Below are 22,158 nucleotides of genomic sequence, written 5' to 3' on the forward strand. Positions count from 1 at the left end.
CATTGATATTAAACTGACTTTAAAAAATGAGTTGAATCTTGTATAACTTAGCTATAAAAGAAGTTGAAAATTGCGTAATGTAAAAGCATATGTTGTCTTATAACTTATTGATCATATCATTTTTTGTAGCCTACTATCACACCGATAGTAGGCTACATTGTCATATACAGATGTTATACTATAATAAGGGAGAGCGCGGCACAACCTAACGCTTTTAGACTTTCTCAGTTTGTGTAAATATTTAGGGTTCAGAGTATTTCTTTTTTTCCCACATTAATTTCCCACATGTCTAGAACAATTATGGTTTTGATTTATTGATAGATATACCCCGAAAGAATGGAAGTGAAATGTGACAACATCCCCCATGTTCATTGTAACATGACCATAGGCTATATGATAGCTTAAAATGCAATCTGAATTAATCAAAAAAATATATACAAGACAGACTAAAATATTTTCTCAATAAAATACAATTATGAACCTTTTCATATAAAATAATGCCATTTTTTAATAACTAAAATTATTATTATTATTTTTTTTGAGTTTGACAGCATCGGAAAACACAGCATTGACCTACAACAGTTCAAAACTTAATATTCATTTCTGAACATTGACTCCCAGCCTTTATTCACCTTTTTCTCATGTTTTCTCAATAAAATGCATAAAAGAATAGAATAGTTCTAATCAAAATTCCACACCAGCACATGGGATTTAAACCCTCGTGTCTTCTGCTAGTTAGCGAAGCATTAAAGAACCATAACTGTCATTATTGGAGATTAAAATGTTATCAGAGTTTTATCATTTAAAATAAACTAAAAATAGAGATGACAAATTTACATTTTGCTGTGTTTCAATAAACGGTCAGTGATATCTTCCGAAGATTTCTGAATTGTAGCGCATTTATTTCTCTATATTGTGTTGATATGGAAACTAGTAAATTGTGTTCGTTCATGAGTGTACCTGGCTCAGGTAACCGATGAGTCAGCTAAGCCCCGCCCACTTTAACTCCCACCTGCGAAAAAGCCTAGTTCAGATCAAACCTCAGTAGTGCGTTTCCTCACAGTTCCAGCACCAGCGCAGAGAAACACAAGCTGACCAACCAAAGACTGCTTTATTGCGGGGAACTTTCTCTTTCCACTTTCTCTGGTGGGACTGTAACTTTTCAGCTCGGTTCCATCGTCGCGTCGCAATGAGTGTGAGCGTGACCACGGATAACGTCTTTCTGTCGGCTTTACAGCCCAACTCGACCGTCAGTACTTACGCGGTTCCGTCCGAAAACGAGCTCGCGCACGGCGGCTCTCACGCAAAGGATGAGGCGAGGTTTAAGCGCGTGCACCAGCAGGTGACCATGAGACTGAGGGAGAAGTCCACGCTCCCGCGCCAGAACGGATCCTCGACACAATACGCAGCCTCAGGTGTGTCCCCGACCCGTGAGCTTTGATCTCATTGTAATACAGCTACAATAACACAACAGCCTTTGAATTATTAATCTGCTCATCATCTGACTTTGTGCTGTGCTTGTATAGATAGCCTACAGTATGCGGTTTCATTAAACAATGATCCGGAGTTGAATTTCGTCATTATTAACTTTTGGAGTCATTATTATTTTTTATTTTTTTGTTTATTATTGAACTTGATTTCACAAGCAATATATGACCAATAATTTCTATTTTTCTAAATTATTTTCTGCCTTGAAAATAGATGCATTAACTAAAACTATCTATCTATCTATATAGTAATCAAGTTACGACAGCACATGTTTTTACTTTGCACGAACTCAATAAAATAAGTTAAGCAATTTTTAACCGTTTTTATAAGTTATACAAGCTTCAACTCAGAGTCAAAGTCAGTTTAGTGTAATTTAATTTGAAATGACTTAAACATCCTTAAAGTTGATTGTACTATTTAAACATTAAATATTTATGAGACAATGCAAAACTGTGGTCACATGATTTCTGTTATTCAAGACAAAAGTTCACACGGCATTTGTACATAATGCATGGCATGACTAGTATGATGAATGTACCTTTAAGCTAAACTAAATGGAAGGCAGGCTACCTTTGTTTCAGTTGATAATAAAAAGCAGTGTCGTAAATGGTGGTTCGCTCGCATCAGGCGTGGCAGATTTAGTTTCACCATTGTTCTTGAACATGGGAATTAAAATGAAGGGGATAAAAAGGGTTGGGAACGTTTTTAAGCGATTAGAATGGATATTAGCAAAGTTTTGTTTTACAAAAAGGACAAATAACTGGCACTTGCCGAGCAAACAGAAATACAACACTTCTGGTCTGGTGTGAATCATTTACAGGGGCGAGTTGAGCAAGGTTCAAGTGTAATCTCAGTTCCTGTTACACGACTAAGTGAGAGTGAAAGTTTCAAAGCTCTCCTTTGAAAAATCCCAACCCACGCCAAACAAAAAAAGTGCTTAGCATCGCACAAAAGGGAGGTTATTTGGTGCCGTCAATCATAGTGCCGTGAATATCAACTGGCGTGATGGAAAAGCCAAAGAATTTAACCTGAGGGTTTTGCTTTCTCAATGTAGAAAGCCAAACTCTTTCAGTCCACGACCTTAGCGAAACTCTGACTTCATTACACAGTTGTGTGTATGCCATCCATTGAATGCACTCAAACGCATTTAAAGAATTTGTGATTGATTTAAGTGGTTAGAACAAAAAGGGGTTGAATTCCTGGCTTTATGAAGGTCTGCCGCAGCTATTTTCAGGTGCTTAGCGGATACGTTATCCAGCGGACCTCTGGTTTATGAGGTACCTGCATTTTGACAAGTTCGAACAGCCTTGCATATTCCTGCTACTGGCCCAAGGCTTCCTGGAAGTCGTCTTGAGAATGTCTGAACTAGATCTGACAATGGCGAATACCAAGCATATGGTACGAGTTTGAGTGAAACAATATATTTTTTTTAAAGATGTAGGTCAAGTGGATCATTTTAAAACAATGCATTTTGAACATGGTGCAAATAACTTGGTAGGCTATAGTTATTTGTGTTTGAATCAGCTATGCAATGTAGGGCAGGGTGAGGCAGGGAAATGGGTGTGTGTTTTTTGGGTAGGGACATTGGGAGTGTCCCAGTCATCAGACCGGTTCTGTCTATTCTGCTGATGTTGTCTACAACTCACTCTACACTTATTCACTCTTTAAACACTTATACCACTCCCAAATTCGCGTTCTCAAACGCGTGTACATGCATGCCCATAGATGCAACCCTATCTGTTGCTGAGCCAGAACAAAAAAAATAAAAAAATTTGTAAGCTTGCGCTGCAGTATTTTGTGTAACTCTACAAGTTTGCCTCACATTGTAATTGCAGGGTCATCAAGGGCAAATGCTGAGCACACTGACTATAAAGTTACAGATTTGTATGTCTTTATGGGGCATGAATCTTCGGCTTTACATTTGAACGTCTGTAACTTATTTCCCACTGCTAATTATACACAGACTGTTATGCTATCCGTCCAAACAAGACATGCAAACTAACACACATGGTGTCATGAACCTAACAACAAGGAAGCAAACTAACTATCAAAGAACTATTGTGCAAGTTTACAAAATAGATGTACAAACAAATGCGCATTGGTATCAAAAACATGAAACAAAATAAAAAAGCTGTCGTAAACATTACGAAATTTAAACGAAACAACCAATTTGTTCGTTTAACTGTTTACATAAACATAAAATCCAGCGCTATCGCAATCAAAATAGCATTTGTTTGAGCTCCATCAAAGAAAAAAATGCATGTTTGTGTACAAACTTGCGTACAAAGGCGTCATGAACTGGTTAAAGGGAAACAAAACAACAAAGTTATTCGTTTAATTGTTGTATTAAAGAAAGTGCATGCATGTTTACAATACCCAATGCTTATAATAGATTTGTTGTGTGGATGGTTAATCATTTTATGAATCAAAAGCTTTTCATTTGTTCATTGGTTGTCAATGCTACCTGATTTGGAGAAATTTATTTTCTTTTTTTATAAAAATAAAAAACATTTAGAGATCAGAAGTGCCAACACTATCTCACGACCAATTCGTACGAATTCGACGCATGATTAAAAAGTGGCTAATTCGTACTAATTCGTACGACCTCACTCGTACTAATTCGTACGATTTGTCTAAACCCACGTGACGGTTAGGTTTAGGGGCGGGGTAAGGGGTAGGTCATTCGTACGAATTCATACGAATTGGCCAATTCGTAAAATATGTACGATTTAGCAAAACCGTATTAATTCGTACGAGTGAGGTCGTATGAATTGTTACGAATTAGCCACTTTTTAATCATTCGTCGAATTCGTACGACTTGGTCGTGAGATCGGGTTGGAAGTGCAGGAATTGCTGATTAAATGCAATTTTTTGAGAATGAGGATCTTTGGTTTAATAGCTGGTTTTAATAGTTACACCAATTGTGTAATTTAATGCCAAGTTAAGATCATGAGTTTTATTTTCTTGATTAAAACACACTATAGCTAAGCTGCTATGTTCAGAAACTTGTAGAATGTGATGTAGAATCACTGGATAACTAGTCCAATATGTTTTTCACAGTCAAAAATCCCCATTCCGATGAACATTTCTATTAACTCTCTGTATTTTTCTTCTCTTAGAGTCTGGGGATTATTCTACCATGACAAAGTTTTCAACAATGAGCCAAAACTTCACCCCAAATTTCAGCTCTAAATCCATTTCCTCCGGCAGACCAATGGTGGTAAGATTATTCCCACTTGTAAACATAAATATTTTATTGTCATTTGCTTGTTTGAAAGACATACACTCTTAGAAGAAAAGGTTCTATATAGAACCTTAAAAGGTTCTAAAGCGCTATGTATTTGGAACCCCTAAAATGCAATGCATGAATGATCACAAAATTCAAGATATGGGGGTTAGAAAATATAATTAATCAATATCACACGAAGACTGCCATTTCAGTTTTTCTCCTCCAAAAATCTGCATTATTAAAATGGGATATTAAGTTACTACAACAGTTTAATAAACAATTTAATTACAACTGCAAAATGTTGCAGAATCATGTAATACATGAATGAAAAATAGCCAATAAAGAACCTTTGTGCCATGTCATTATCATCATTTTTTTGCATAAAAGGTCCTTTGCAGTTGAGTAAAGAACCCTATGCTACATATATAGATCCCTTTTTTCTAAGAGTGTACCACGCATTGAGCTAATTTAAAAAAAATCTTTTTTGTGTGTGACTGTATGGACGTGTATCTTGTCCAAATATTGAAAATGAGCAATGGAGATTGTGTTAGTTAGGTGTGATATTTCACAGGCCAGCTCTACTCAACCTCATATGAAAGTCACAAGCTTACAAATCTCTAAGCGTCACTTTCAGTTATTTTCTTGTTGAGTAATACTGTGTTTAAATTTGGGCTGTTGATGTAATGTATTAAAATGCATTAAATGTATGGGTCACACTTCAGAGGGTGTCTTTAAATGCTATCATGTTGTTTTGTAAAACACTCTTGCTGCTATTTGGTGGTAATAATGGCGATAATGCACTTTTGCCAATTGCAAGCAAACCACTGGTTTTTCATTGAAAACACAGAAGAAGCAGAAGAATACAAACAACCCCAATTTCCGTACCACATCCAATGCAAGTTCTCACAAGTATATTTAAAATATCTATACATTGACTTGCTGGGACCTCTAGCCTGCAATATAAGCCCTTTTAAAACAGGACTTTAAGTGTAAAATGCCACACTTGTCTTTTAAGCGCTCAAAAAAATTGAGGTCAAATCCCTGTCACATGGATTACTTTATTGACGTCTTTACTACCTTTCTGAGCCTTGAAAGTGGTAGTTGCCAAGACTGTCAATGGAGAAACTGAAACCACAGAAATCACTTAATTAAATAGATCTTCATTTGTGTTCTGAAGATGAACGAATGTCTTACAGGTTTGAAACAGTATGAGGTTAAATAATAATGACAGACTTAAAAATGTTTGGGTTAACCAACCCTTTAATATCATTTCTATTGATTAATTAATCAACATATATAATTCCATTACATTTCAATCAATCGATAGGTATAGTTGATATCGTAACAGATATTCAATATTCATAATTTTCTTGTTTCCATTAGGCGCAGCGTCCATCCCAGTACTCTAGTGGTGGTTTCTCATCTCGCTCTGCCATTGATTTTGCCCCAAGAACCAAAATGAGTTACACAGCACGAGGAGGAGGAGGAGGCGGGACATATTACCAGGATGAGGTGGTGGGCGGCGGTTTCCAAGCTGACGGTTTCCAAGCTGACGGTTACCAAGCTGACGGTTACCAAGGTGGCGGTTACCAAGGTGGCGGTTACCAAACTGCCGGATACCAAGCTGGCGGTGGCCCAGTTCAACTGCAGCAGGTCGGCGCAATGACTCGTTCCTTCAGCCGCATGGGGGGCGACCCGGAGACGGTGTCGATGCATTCCATGCGTTTGGCATCCATGCCACGCCATGTTACTGCTTCTTGGGTGGGACAGGATGACAGCGACGGCAGCGTAGTTTCTGACCGCGATGCCGTTTTTACACAACAGCCTTCTGTGAACAACGGCTATGCTGCCAAAACCTTCCCACGCTCGTCCATGTACGCCACCTCTAGAGTGAACGGATATGAAAGCGGACAGCAGCAGGTCAGCTCCATGACGCTACCGGCCATGAAACGCTCCCTCAGCGGGACGCTCGCCTCTAGCGGCGGAGGAGGCATGGAGCAGGAGGTCTACGTCAGCCGGCACTCCTACAAAGGCCCCGCCCACCGCACCATCAGCCGAATCAACAATCGGCAAACGGTCCGCCAAACGCCCAATGCCTCATCATCCAGCATGTACGGAGGTCTTGCGGGATTCAGTGGCTCCCAGGGCAACCTGGCGCTGGTGCAGCAGGGAAGGCTGTCGCGTGCCGGCTCCGTAAGGAGTATGCAAAGTGTTGGGAGAGGCAAGGATGTGTTTGATGGCATGGATTTCACGGAAAGCATGGGCAATCTACAAGGGTAAGAACACTTACCTAAGGTGTGTGAGAATATCGAAACTAGCGAAATGGCGAAACGCCCCAAATAAGTCAAGGCAAGGAAGAATTTATTAAAGTTGTGATGAGAAGCAAGTAGCATATTTTTTTTCTTCCGTATAGAGACGTACGTCTGAGTAAAATGGCTTATCTTGAATAAAAAGAGTGCGGGATGTGGTTCAATACTTCAGTTGTTGAATGCGAGATTGTAGTCGATTGTTAGAAAGGGGTGGAGCTAAGCGGATAAAAGTTTCGAAGAAGCCTAGTATATGTCAAAAGAAAGAAGTCTGTCAATTCACCGGGAGATCGCGTTACAACATTTTGATTAAAAATTGCAGTATTTAAAAAAAATTAATAAGATGAATTACATAAAATGGATTGGGTTAATGTAATGAAGAAAGATGTTGAATGATTTTATTGTTTTATGGGTTTTATGCTAACACCAGATCTTATCTTTTGGTTTCTGCCCATTAAATTAATGATTACAAAATTAGAACATGATCTAATTAAAGTAATGGGAAAAATTTGATTATATATTAAAAAAAGTCATGGTAGCATATATATCTATATATGTACATATCTATCTATATATATATATATATATATATATATATATATATCACTCTTCAAAGCAGTATATCCAAAATCTTATCTTATCTGGAGTATACACTCCAGATAAGAAAAGATTTTGGATATACTGCTCATTTAAATATGTAAATAAAAGTAGTATGCTAGCACCATTAGCGTAAAGCACCACTAGAGTAAAACGCAATTTTTACTCTAGTGTAAAAGTGGGTCTAATTGCTTAAAATGCACAAATAACATGTGTCCAACCACAAATTACATGTCTTACCACCAAACCCGTCCTTATTACTGTCAGTCAAAAATTTCCTGAATTATGCACCATAGCTATAGTTGAGCCACACTATGTTTTACAACAAACACTGCATATTACTTTTTGCAAATTAGCCTGTTAGCTATTCTCATTAAAACACTAAGCTAGGTGTGCAAGTATGGCTAACGGTGATTACCCACAGTGAGTGCAGCACTGACCTTTGAAGCAACAAATTATTCATATTTGCTTTAACAGCCTGACAGTACACCCACACTTAGCTTATCGGTCCTTGTTGCGCTAACACTGTGAGTGTGTGTGTTTGATGTGCCCAGCCCTGCCCATATGCGTGGAAAAAAGTGAAAAGCGAGTCTGTTGTGCAGGCACACCCAAACCAGTCGAGCCACCTCACACTTCACACACCCTGGGAAAAAACACACAAACTTCCTAGCACTCCAGCGACATACACTAGCATACACAAACAAACGTAGAGGAATGTCCTCTTAGGCAAAACGTTTTTCAAATAATGCTGACTCTTAAAATGGAAGTAGTACTAGTTAAGAAGCTAAGATTAGCTAGTTTATCGATTACCTGACAAAGGAATAACCTTCTAACCTTTTCTTTAAGCATCACTCTAGGCTCAAATTGAAACGAATAGTGTTTTTTTGTTTTTGTTTTTTACAATATTTGGAAACATTGAGAAGAGCTTGGGAATTGGGAAACTTGGATTCTCATTGCTAAATTTCACATGCTAACGACACGCTAAGAGCGTTTTGCTAACATTCCCATTAAGTCTCTGAATGTTCAAAACAGTCTTTAAAAAACAATTTTGTGTGAACATTAAGGCAACAATTCCATTGTATCACTCTTCAAACATTATGGGAAAACTTTCAATGAACAATGTATACATAACGTTTTTGTGCTAACATTTTTAATAGACAAGACGAGATATCTTTGAACAAACATTGCATTAGTGTTACTGGAAGAACGTTGGTTTGTAACTTTAACCCTTGTGCATCAATTAAAAAAAGTTACACATAGGTAAAAAGAGGACAAAAATGTCCATGTCAAAAAACTGTCATAAAAATGTGACGCTTTGGAGCACAGACTTAAGTTTGGTATCATTTTAAAGAAGACCCTTTGCAGATTATTGCTGAAGTAAAAAAATAATAATAAGTAAATCTAAAAAAAAAGCTATATAGGTATAAGTTTATGAAAATTATTTATAAAAAAAAATATTTTATATAAAATAAATATTTTATAAATCAGGTTGAACTCAAAACTGCAATAAAATCAAAGCCATAAATCTAAATAGGTTGTGTTCCAAATTTGAGGATGATATCTCAAAAAATGAGCTTTCGGTAACAGTCTGTTTGGGCGTAGTAACATATTTTCCCCATTGGGTCCCAGCAAAACCCCACTGGAGCTCACAGTGATTGGATTTGAATTTGCAGTTTTTCTCTCTCTGTATTACAAACACACACATGCGCACACACACACACATATTTTTTTATAACACACATGCTAACCACACTCTGACATCCATACCAACACACCCACTAAAATATTGTTGCATAATTTATCCAGTTGGCTCTGTAGTATGCCGAACCAGAAAACAGGAATAAAGCGATATTTTTTTTAAAAATGGCAACATCTGATAAAAAATAGTAAAAAATTTAATTTTGAAGCCTTGCCATCAGAATGAAAGCCTCTTAACAAAGATTGCATAATTTTATAGTTAACTGAACCGGGGATTAAAAATGGCAGTTTCAATGGGGACATTTTTGTCCAAAATGTGCTGAGAGGGAGTATTTTTTTTGTACCTAATGAAAAAAATATTTTTTTAAGAAAATGACGGTGAAATAGTAAAATTCCAATAAAAATACACACCTGTGCCACGTTTTTTGCAGTTAGCTTTAACACAGGCAAAGTGATCAAAAAAAAACAAAACTGAAAACGACAAAAAGGTCCATAAGGATGCACAAGGGTTAAGAGAACCTTGCCAAAACGTTTGCTAAAGACCTGAGAAACTCCTCTGTTCGCTGGGTAAAGTCATTGAAGAAAACCTACAATATGAACATATACAGCTAAGCAGTACCGCCATCTTTACAGGACAAATTTACTAAATAAATGTTCAATTATTTCTGTATAGACTCGACAGCTTGGACTTGCCTTCTGCCATAAACAATCTTGATGACCCCGATCCTGAAGTTCAGATGTTGGGAGCTGCCTACATCCAACACGAGTGTTACAGTAATAGTGAAGCAAAGAAACAGGTACACAGTTGCTTTTCATCTGAAGAAACATTCAACTGAAATGTGTAAATGTGTCTTCGATTTGAACGTCTGTGTTTGTTTCAGGTGAACATATTGAAGGGAATTCCTCGCCTGGTGGGTCTGTTCAACAGTGACAGCATAGAAGTGCAGCGTTTCGCGACCGGCGCCACCAGGAACCTCATCTATGAGAACATGGATAACAAAGTGGGCCTTATTGAAGCCGGCGGGATCCCCAAACTCATCCTGGCCCTAAAAGAAGACAAAGACGACGAACTCCACAAGAACATCACAGGTGGGCGTTTCACTCGATGTTGTTCTAGTTACATTTACTCCCATTATAATTGCCATTGGAACACATGTTTTGCATTTTAGTTCACACCTGGTATTAAGATGCGTTTTGGTTGATCTGATCACAAGTAGACGAGGGAGACACATTTCCGTTTACACCTGGTGTTTCTTTTGTCCACTTTCAACCACTTCTGTCCTGATTGCTTTAAAGGTCCCGTTCTTCGTGATCCCATGTTTCAAACTTTAGTTAGTGTGTAATGTTGTTGTTGTTAGAGTATAAATAATATCTGTAAAATTGTAAAGCTCAAAGTTCAATGCCAAGTGAGATATTTTATTTAAAAGAAGTAGCCTACATCGATCGGCCCGTTTGGACTACATCCCTCTACTTCCTTCTTTAATGACGTCAGTAGAACAGTTTTTTGACGAACGTCCGCCCACAGGAATGCTCCCTCAACTTGCGCACTTCTTATAACGTACTGTGTTTACTCAGCTCTTGTAAAACTGACGCTTCATCTTTTGTGTGATGTACAATAAACTTTATTAAACTCATCAGAATATGTTTGATCATCATTCGGACCGTCCGCACTACTGCGTTTTCGTTTAAAAACGGAGAATTAAAACGAATACGATCTCCGTCCACACCAGCGTTTTGTCTGCGAATTAGATTTGATCTCCGTCCACATTAAAACGACTGAAAACGCAGATCACGTGACCATTCACCAACACTGGACATGCGCCGGTGTAAACAGTGGTTGGCGAATCAGGCAAGGACACGTCATGACTGATGATTAGGGTTGGGTATCGACTATCGAGTATCAATTGGAACCGGGACTAACTTTTCGTTTTTCCCGGAATCGTTCAAAAGTTAAAATTTCGATTCCTAGTTTCAATATTCGCAGTCCACCGAGCGGAAGAAGAAACCGCTGAACAACACCAACGAAGAAGCGTCTACCGGAAGTGTTGGCATAACCGCGCGAGTCGAACATGAGTAGCTTACGTCGGCGGTCCAAAGTGTGGCTTCACTTTTCTAAAAATAACGAAATCTCGGCAAAATTTGTGACAGAAGGAGTATTTCCTTCAGAAAGTAGTATTTCCTTCAGAAAGACTGTTGGTTAGCAAGGTTAGCTAAACTTTTTTGACCCTGCCTCTTAAAAGAATCGGAAATCGAGAATCTTTAGGAACCGGAATCGAAACAAGGAATCGGAATCAGAATCGTTCAAATTCAAACGATACCCAACCCTACTGATGACACCCAATCATAGAGCCGAGCGTGAGCCTCTGCATCATCGTTTGTAAACTCCTCCGTTTCGTCTCGTCCACACTAAAACGCCCTCCGGAGATTCAAAACGCAAAACGCAGCTGCAGCGTTTCTAAACTTCTCCGTTTTAGGTCTTCGTTTTTCCCGTTTTAGTGTGGACGGGAGGTGCAAACGTAGCAAAAGGTTTCCGTTTTTAAACGAAAACGAAGTAGTGTGGACGGGGGCCTGAGCGCGAGCTCATGAAGCTCCGCCCCCTGTGCCGGCCGCAGCAGCAGCTTATTTGCATTTAAAGGGCACACACTCAAACTGCGCATTTTTCTGAGCCCCGAAAAATGACAATTTTAACATGCTGTAAAAAAGGATCAGTTGGGTATTTTGAGCTGAAACATCACATACACATTCTGGGGACATCAGAGACTTATTTTACATCTTGTGAAAAGGGGCATAATACGGGACCTTTAAGGGGAGGGACTATGAGTGTGTAAATAAATGGGTTTTTACAGATCTTTTGATACAAAATAAACTTGTGAAATGTACATATGAATGCGCACAGTCTGGCTTAAATCCCGTCTGGCTAGCACTTCCCATAATTTTTACGCATAAGGTCAGTAGACGTTTTTTTTTTTGTGGCGGTACGAACGCATTTGACCACATGAGTGTTTACACTACGAAAGCGACCCGGTTGAATGTGTTTTCGACTACCCCTGGAAGTGGTTGAAAGTGGACAAGCTCAAAACGTTTTAGCCCCTGTTTATACCTGTGTTAGTGTCGTCCACTTGTGATCCCATCGCCAAAACGCATCTTAATACCAGGATTTAAACAAACGTTTTCACCTGTGCCTTTTAAAGTGAATTTTATTTCTTGGGCTGCATCACAAAGCTTAATTTTCCCACGAGAAACCTAAAGGTGTGGCCAAATTTACTGTTATTCGACAAGTTTTGCAGGCAAAATCAAGTAATTTCAGTAGAATGACTATTAGTAATGCAAGCGATCAGGAATTTCGCTGAAGCATGAAAGATTTCGTCATGCAGATTTCGCAATGGGTTCAAGTCGTAGTTTATCAGTCTTTTGTTTCACATCCTCTTTTAACAACTGTCCAGCATAACAAATACTCTATATAACTTTAGCTCAGGGTCCAATTCTGACTATTAACTAGTTGCTTGTTGGCATGCACTTTACTAGGATTTTGGGTGTGAATTTGTAATTATAAAGCACATATAAATGCCTTATTCTTTATGACCATATTCTACACTCCTAATCCTGCCCAATACTTAAACTTAATTACCTTACCAACTATTAATAAGCAGTAATTAGGAGTTTATTGAGGCAAAAGTCATAATTTATGTAGATTATAGCTGAGAGTTAAAGGGATAGTTCACCCAAAAAAATAAGTTCTTGGTTTGCACAAAAAATATATATATATTTACGAATCTCCAACATTAAACTCCAAATATTAAACTCTAAAAATAACTTCATTTGTGTTCCGAAGGCGAAAGACGGGTTTGAAACGACATGAACTTTCCCTTCAATGTGCAATCACATGATTCACAAGTGAAATTTGAGAAATTTTGCTGGGAAAAAAGGTCCATTGTCTAATCATGTAGTGCTGAATGAAGCGCAGCTCACACACAGAAGTCACTTTCGAACAGTTTTTTTCAAAGTCAGTCTAGATGTGTGTGTGTATGTTGGCGCTGACCGATCTCTCGGTGTTGCATCAAGCTGCATTAACTATTACTAAGCGCTGTCTCGACATGTGCCGTGGAATGAGCGGACTCCTGTCGCGGAGGTTCGTGAGTCAGATTTATGCCAGTGCTCACGGCTCTGTGCGTGTCTGGATGTGCAGGAATCTCAATAGACATGCATCTATGAGAACACCACGATTAAAAATGGGGCTTTTAGGAGGTTGATATCTTGATGAGAAGATGTAAATCATTTTTGATTCTTGATTTATTTCCCTCTGTTTTTTCTCTTTTGTTTGTTTCAAATTCTTATCTATTTCCCATGCTCTTTTCCTCTTTATCTGTCTCCCTCCTGCTCTCATTCGCTGTAGGTATTCTGTGGAATCTGTCCTCTAAGGATAACCTGAAACAAAAGTTGGCACAGGAAACTCTTCCCGATTTGACGGAGACGATTCTGATTCCCCTCTCTGGCACTGGGGAACGGGAGATCATTGAGCTGTCCGCCTCAGAGTCCGACATCTTTAACAACACCACTGGCTGTCTCAGGTACACACACACACACACACACACACACACTTTTTTGAGTTCTCCTTTACTACTTCCTGTTCCTATAGGAACTTCATCAAACTTCAGTGAATGAAAATCCCCTCTAGGCAGATCACAGCTACTGTATAGGAAACCTGAGAACAAGAACTCTTAAGAGTCATGTTTCAATCCAAAACCCAATCCAAAAATAAATAATATTTTAGGACTGTTATTTTTTTAAAATTGTTATGAAAAAAAAATTATATTAAAAAAATTCTAGAAAATTAAGACTATATTTTGGACTGTTATTTTTAAAACATTGTTATGAAAAAAATTATATATTTAAATTTTTTTTAGAAAACTAAGACTATATTTTGGACTGTTATTTTTAGAACATTGTTATGAAAAAAATGTATATTTCAAAAATTCTAGAAAATTAAGACTATATTTTGGACTGTTATTTTTAGAACATTTTTATGAAAAAAAAGTTATATTTCAAAAATTCTAGAAAATTAAGACTATATTTTGGACTGTTATTTTTAGAACATTTTTATGAAAAAAATGTTATATTTCAAAAATTCTAGAAAATTAAGACTATATTTTGGACTGTTATTTTTAGAACATTTTTATGAAAAAATGTTATATTTCAAAAATTCTAGAAAATTAAGACTATATTTAGGACTGCTATTTTTAGAACATTGTTATGAAAAAGAAATTATATTTCAAAAATTCTAGAAAATTAAGACTATATTTTGGACTGTAATTTTTAGAACATTGTTATGAAAACAATTATGTATTTAAAAAAATCTAGAAAATTAAGACTATATTTTGGACTATTATTTTTAAAACATTGTTATGAAAAAAAATTATATTAAAAAAATTCTAGAAAATTAAGACTATTTTGGACTTATTTTTAGAACATTGTTATGAAAAAAATGTTATATTTAAAAAATTCTAGAAAATGAAGCCTATTTTTAGGACTGTTATTTTTAGGTTTAAGTTTAGGATGGTTATATTGTAAAATATATATTTTTTGTTATTATTTTTTTTTAGATTTAGGACTAGGATTGGGTTGCACTTTATTTTAAGTTGATAGTTACATTGTACTTACTCAAATAAGTAATATCAATTAATTGCATGTACCATGTACAGTTAGGGTTTGGTTTAGGGATAGTTACTTGTATAACTAATTTTAATTAGTAATTATGTATAATGTCCTGTTATTACTACACTAATTAATTGTAGAAATTATCTACCTCACCTTTTTTATTACAGAAAATAAAGATGATTTTTGGGACTATATATATATTTTTAATATATATAACTTTAGTTGAGGATGTAACAAACCTCACCGAGAATAATAGTGACTACAAATAAATGTTTTACAATAAAAAACATGTAATATAAATGTTGCAAGCAGGATGTGGCAGATAGCCATGGGAGTGGAGTGAGAATATATAACATATAATATATAATTTGTTTTATCTTTCCCTCTTTTTGATTTTGGGTGAAACAATATGAGTTTTCTTGAGATTCAGCCTTTTATTTATGCCTCTGCTTCCTTTTACAGGAACTTGAGCTCAGTGAATGAGAAGACCAGACAACAGATGAGAGAAACCAAAGGCCTGACAGATGCTCTGGTTGGCTATATTAAGAAATGCCTGATAGACTCCAAAGTGGAAGAGAAGGTAATTGTGTAACACACACTTTTATTTTCTGCCTCTGTTTTTGACTCGGCTTGCAATTGCCGTGTTCATGTGTGTGTTCCTCTTTCAGGGTGTGGAGAACTCAGTGTGTGTGTTGAGGAATCTGTCCTATCAGCTGTACAGTGAGATGCCCCCCTTGTCTCTGGCGCGGTTGGAGGGTCCAAGAAGAGCTGAGAGCTCTTCAAAAGGAGAACCTATCGGCTGCTTCACCCCTAACAGCAAGAAGGCCAAAGACGTAAGGAAGAAGCTGCTTTCAAATTCCTGTTTCCAATTTCAAAAACTACAGCTTAAACTCGTATTTAATTTTTACTTCCAGAGACAAAATCAGGACCTCGGCACATTTACAGAAGTGTCGCGGGAGCCCAAAGACATTGAGTGGCTCTGGCACCCTAATATAGTGGATCTGTACAATCAGGTGCTTCAGCGCTGTGAGAACAACTCGACCACACGAGAGGCCGCGGCCGGAGCCCTGCAGAACATCACTGCCGGAGACAAGAGGGTAAGACGTTTACCTCACGACATCAGTTATGTTGGCTCCAGCTACCCAGAATATATGAGAAACTTGCTAGAAATACCTTAGCTTCTAGCCAAACCTTCTTAGCCTGGCATCTAGGGGGTGTAACGGTTCAAATTACTCACGGTTCGGTTTTTATCGCAGTTTTAGGGTTAGGTTTTCGGTATGGTTCTGTTCAAGCGTTGACTAATGTCAAATAAAAATAAAGAACATAAGAACAAATAATCAAACTACAAACAACAGCACAAATAAATACAACAGAGCAAAGATACAAATAAAACAAACAGGTTATTTAGGTGTCTTTTCAGTAATTGAATAAAGTAATCAAATCTAAAATTGCACTTCATATAATCTTCACGGTATTACATTTAATATACATCAGCCCTTATTAAAGTTACAAGCTATTTAGTCAAGAGCAGTGAGTGATTTCTTTCAAGAAACAAACATCTTTGTTTGTTTGACATTTTTAGTTGTACTTTTTATTTTATTTGTTATTTTGTTTTTGTTTTTTGCTGCTTGAATAAGTACATAATTGAGGTTAGACAAATGTATGTGTGTGTGGTTGTATGTTTGTATCTATATATCTGTATAGGTGTATGGATGTACAGTATAGAACAACATGATAATAATAATATAAAATTGTAGATGTAAGACTGTAAGAATTTAAGGGGTGGGAGTATATAAGTTTTACTTCTTCCAACTCCTTTTCGCACATATAATAGAAGTATGTCAACAGCAAAGAATTATACATATATATTTTTGCGGCTCATTTGTTTTGATTTTTCCTACGTTTTTTAAACATTGTTTTATTTTATATACTTTCTTTTTATGTTCGAAATAAAGATTTAAAAAAAAAAATAAAAAAAAATACAGACAGCAGGCTTAGGCTGTATTAGTATTAGGCTGCTGTCACTTTAAGACATAACACACGGATCCAGTATACTGATGCACTTTCTTTGCCTTTCTTAACTGTTTAAACTACTAAAGATATAACCGACTATGTTAGCATGTTGACTCAAGTGCAATGCGAACGCGATGTGCTTCGGAAAAGTACGCACACTTTTGCGGTGTCTTGTCCTTGAGTGTTTAATTGACAACGTAATTGGCGGAAATTATGATGACGCTGCATTATCAACACTACAGCAACCGCTCATGAACAGCTTTGCAACAAACATCTTAGCTAGCTAACTAGTACTTAGAACACATTAGCAACTGTCTAGCAACCTATTAAACTTCTTTTTGTTTTTAATATCTCAGTGGGCATCCATCTTGAGTCGTGTGGCGTTAGAGCAGAATAGGATGTTGCCTGTCATTCTGGATCTCTTCAAGACCAACAAAGATGCAGAGCTCCGTTCTCTCACCGGCTTCCTCAGGAACCTCACTCGCCATGCCAAGGACAAGAACGATATGGGTGAGGCTTCCTTCTCTAGCCCCAAACCTTCAGTCAGTCGGACCTCGGTAGCATCAGAGAAGCTCATTGATCACTTTCTTTCACTTTAGCTTCTAAGGTGGTAAATCTCTTGGTCATCAAACTCCCCTCCGACGGTCAGCAGAAGGAACCGTCAAATGACGTGGTGATGAACATCTGTGGAGCCCTCAACAACCTGGTGACCAGCAGCATGGTGGCGGCACGGGACATAGCCTACTTCGATGGTCTGCCCAAACTGGTGGCCATCAAGCTCACCCACGACAGCAGGTAAAACTAAAAGTCATCCGACTATACAGCAAATCTTTTAAAAGTTATATTACTTCCATACTAACGTTGCAATTTCAATTTTCACCCAGTCCTGCCAAACTGAAAGCTGCCAAAGCAGCGTCGACAGTGCTAAGCAACATGTTCCAGTACAAGAAACTACACAAAGATTACAAAAATGTAAGTGTTATTATCATATAAAGTATACACATGTTAAAAATCGACGTACATTCATATATATTCTACATACAGCGCAGCAGTCGAAAGTAAAAACGCTGCTCATTTTCTCTAAAAGGAAATTGATGTTGAGCAATAACTTATAAACCCTTAAAGACAGACCTACCGTGAGCTGCGATGCTGTTATGGATTAAAGACATCGTTGTTAATTTGCTTCTGTTCAAGACATCAGGACTCATTATTTTACCTTAGTTTTAAAATAATCGTGTTATTTTAAAACTAAGCTAAAATAACTACATTACCCATGATGCTGTACAGAAAATTACACCAATCAGAGTCTGAATAAATAGCTCCGCCCACTCCCATGAAGCACTGCGAATACGCAATTAAGTCAATCTCTCTACACTCAAATATTTAAATATATAGTTTAAACTATAAAATATATAGTTTACTTTTTTTTTTTGAGTAGTTTTATATTTCTCTATAGTTTTTAATTTGATTATGCTGTTTGCTTCATTGGAGTGTCGTTCTTTCCCTAACTAAAGCGGTTAGTCTTCTACCTTTGTCTTTTTGTCCGATTTTATTTTAATTTTTTCGCTTCAAATCAAAGTTTGTAGTGTTGTGATTCACCTCAAAGCTGATTGAGGTGAATCACAACTCCTATAATTCTTTAACAAATACTAAATGAAAATTTATGAAAATAAATAGTGAAAAAGACAATGCTGCAATCTATTGAGTATTCCTACAATGGTATTGTGAACTGATTCATCCACACCAGTAGGTGTCAGTATAAAGGACAAACTGTTGTATTTTCAAATAGAACGCTAAATATTAAACTTTAGTGGGTAACTGTTCCCACAAAGTGTGTCAGTAATGAATGACCCTAAGTCATGTGGTTTGACAAATCATTCTCTTTTTCTGCAAGTTTTGAAAAATTTTACCGATTTTCTATTTATACTGAAAGAGCAACCCGAGTCATATCTACAGACCAGAATATTATAGAGACTTATGCTGCGTCCCAATTCGCTTACTTATACTACGCCCTAAAAGTATGTACTCTTTTTGTGAGGAAAAAGTACATACTTTTGAGTGTGTAGCAAAAGAGTAGGCAAGCTTTGGGACATACTATCACGTCATCTTTAACGGACAGCTCTGTCGTGCTGCGTGCATCCTGTCACCGTAAACTGCCCTGTCAATCATCTTGTCACAGTTAAAATCCTCCATTCTATCTAATTTTATTTCCTACCGTTTTGGAGAGCACGTTCATCTGGCAGTTGTGGGTCTTTCATGCTCCCCTCATGTGTGTGCAATTTGAATATAATGATGCATTTAAAACGTAATGGCTAAACGTCTTTACAAAAGTTCACAATGCTGCTGCAAATGCAATATAATGTGGACAACATTGAATAAATTCATTTTCGTCAGGTTAGATACTAATAATTAATCACTCAAAGCTCTTTATCTAAACCTCTCTACACAACCGCGGGCACTCACGCGTCCTCCGTATCGACTACGTGTCTGTAGTTTTTTAACACTTTTTACTCGTGTTTGTAGTTCTAACCGAATCCTCGTCCAACGCGCAATGGTTTGTGGGCAATATCAGCCGTTAGAGTGTGCATCGATCTACACTTCGGATTCTGACCGGAAAAAGTAGACCATCCGGGTATCTTTGAAACACTCATTTCAACATACTACGATTTGGGACGTACTAATTCTATTTTCGAATACTATTTAGGACGGATAGTATGCGAATTGGGACGCAGGGTTAGTGGTGGACTCTTAATCTCTCTTTATTCAAGGCGACAAATACGCCAGGAAAAAAAAAACATTTCATAGGTGTTGTATTTATAAAAGGTTTAGTTTTGTATGATTCATCCACACCAGTAGGTGTCAGTATAAAGTCCAATACCTCCCCTATTATTTTCAAGCAAAACATTAAGGCTGTTTCTAAAATCATACCCCATATCCTCATTTACTGTACCCTACATTAGTCCATTAGTTTACTTAGTAAATCAAAATGAGCGAGTCTTGAAGGGTATCTGCTTTTGCATAGTTCATACTTGCTGTTTAATAATTATTTCGATCTTAGCAAACTGGCAGCTCCGTCATGAAAACTATCAATAAACCTTAATCAAATTCAATTCAATAACCAATTAAAAAGCTACATTACGCTGCATACGCTGAATATTATAGACATGACAGTGAACGATTTTGATGTGGGCCAGTCAGCAATACCCTAGCAACCACTTAGAACACCTTAGAAACCACATAGCAACACCTTGGAAACCACTCACAATGCATGGAGCGACTTACACAGTAAGCCCTACTTACATTGACAAAATTGTAACTTTTGAAGTATTTCTATCCGTTTCAGTCAGCTCGTAAAGACCCGCCCACAGAATGTGTTTGTTTAGCGGGTTACGTACTAATATAGTTGTACATCACAGTTGCTGTCATTCCCGCCCTGCCCTCTAGGCATTTTCCAGTAATTTGAAGACCGTTTAAAAAGCAACATACACACATACATTCCCACAAATGAAAACACTTATCATACTAAATAATCAAAAGCAAAACAGCCCGCTTATTCAAACAGTTGGTATTGCTTTTTTTCCAAAACACACAAACACACTTGTGTTTGATATGGGGAGGTAGAGGTTTAGCCACACCTGAAATGTGGATTTCAGGTGATTTCCCCGTGAGCATGTCCAAACACACCATAATACGCCGCGGGTGAAAAAAAACAAAACATGAAATCTAGTGTTGCTACCCTGTACACAACTATGTGCCGGTTTGCATTCAAAGCGTCACTGACTCCTGTGGTGTTTTCTGCTTGTGTTTTACAGAAAGGATACGGGAAAGAAGACTTTTTAGACATCTAAACCGACCAGATTTTGACATAGGAAGATATTTAATAAGGACAATGGATAAAGAAAATACATACTGCCGAAACACCTGCAACATATTTTGAAACATGTGAATGTGGATATCACATTTAGTCTTTTCCCCCCTAAAATCCTCAGGGATTTATTGCAATAATTGTCTTTTTTTTATTATTTTTATACTGGCTGTTGCCTGTATTTTCTTTTTTTTTTTTTTTTTTTTGTATTATAGGATTATCCCTGATATAATAATTATATCCTGGGAATTTAAAATAGTTGCATTTGTAAAAAAATATATATATATGTATTGTGATGGTAGGGAAGACATTTTTAGATCATTTAATATTATAGATGATATGAGAAGACTGTCTTTTAATACACATAAATATTGTAAACACAGGCCGGAGAGATTCAGGCTGTTAATCAGCCCTTTTGTCATAATAGAGTTGCTTATTTCTTACTAGGCTGATTCAATGCTAATGAGTTTTCTTCTTTTTTTGATTTTAAAGAAATTGTGTATCATTAATTCCTGTACAAATGATATTTGTGGTTTAATAATAACAATAATGATGCAAAATACCATCTGAGTGTGTGAATAGAAATGTTCTCATTTAAACCTATTGACTTGGTTGATACCACAAGGATCAGAGATTTTTTTTCACAAAATGCAATAAAATATGCCAAATAAAAAATTTCTGTTCATTTAAAAATTTTCTTATTTTTGTTGTATTTGTATATGGTGCAATATGTGCATTATTTTGACTGTAAGCAACTTTACAAGTAGTGTTAAAAAATGTTTGTTTTTTGTATAAACTTTTTTATTATGGTTGCCAAATGTTGAATGCTTGGTTTGGGTTGCTGTTATTTTTTTTTATTTTTTTTATTCAATCTGTCAAACTGTTAACACAGTCTAATAGACTGTAATGAGTGATTTGTCATCTTTAAATATCTGAGACTTCATTGTTTTATTGGATCAACAGTTGATCATGCAGAGGTCTTGCACTTTCTGGCATTTAGAATTTCATGGAATGTTCTCTTTCCAAAGCCTTTGATGATCGAATGTCTAGTTTGTAATATAATTCAATTCAACTTCATTGTTAAATGCATGTGCTCGAATGTCATAGGTCTATGTTTATGTAAAACACACAATAAAAAAGGTAATAAAGTTAGTTTGCATTTTTTTAATTGAAATTTTAATCCTTTAATTCACTCTTTATTTTTGACCAATTTTTATTTTTTTACTTCATCAGAATTGTATGACACCTGGTGACTTGTGTGGCACATGCTATGTAAAAACATACACACACAAAACACGGACTTCGAA

General features: G+C 36.8%; 1 protein-coding gene across 2 annotated transcripts; it reads left to right on the top strand.

Annotated features, from left to right (window-relative positions):
• Positions 1-1,031: 1,031 nt before the first annotated feature.
• Positions 1,032-22,003, top strand: pkp3a (plakophilin 3a). 2 transcript variants are annotated; one of them, XM_039646916.2, is made up of 13 exons: positions 1,033-1,415; positions 4,608-4,708; positions 6,101-6,993; positions 9,992-10,115; positions 10,200-10,407; positions 13,712-13,886; positions 15,436-15,553; positions 15,642-15,806; positions 15,888-16,070; positions 17,343-17,496; positions 17,586-17,781; positions 17,871-17,958; positions 20,799-22,003. In XM_039646916.2, the coding sequence occupies exons 1-13, from the start codon at positions 1,190-1,192 to the stop codon at positions 20,832-20,834; spliced, it is 2,667 nt and encodes an 888-aa protein (XP_039502850.2). In that variant the 5' UTR covers positions 1,033-1,189; the 3' UTR covers positions 20,835-22,003. The 2 variants fall into 2 exon arrangements, with proteins under 2 accessions (XP_088983666.1, XP_039502850.2); XM_089127540.1 differs by having other exon boundaries at positions 1,032-1,415; positions 15,642-16,070.
• The last annotated feature ends 155 nt before the right edge of the window (positions 22,004-22,158 follow it).

This window comes from Pimephales promelas, chromosome 25 (assembly GCF_988280905.1).
Source record: "Pimephales promelas chromosome 25, fPimPro1.hap1.1, whole genome shotgun sequence".
Lineage (NCBI taxonomy): Eukaryota > Metazoa > Chordata > Actinopteri > Cypriniformes > Leuciscidae > Pimephales > Pimephales promelas.

What these genes read in the sequence shown, in the direction of transcription:
- pkp3a (XM_089127540.1), top strand. Translation starts at nt 1,190, where the DNA reads ATGAGTGTGAGCGTGACCACGGATAACGTCTTTCTGTCGGCTTTACAG. An exon ending in TCACTGCCGGAGACAAGAGG is followed by an intron (nt 16,071 to 17,342) that starts GTAAGACGTTTA and finishes TTAATATCTCAG; the next exon opens with TGGGCATCCATCTTGAGTCG. An exon ending in AAGCTCACCCACGACAGCAG is followed by an intron (nt 17,782 to 17,870) that starts GTAAAACTAAAA and finishes ATTTTCACCCAG; the next exon opens with TCCTGCCAAACTGAAAGCTG.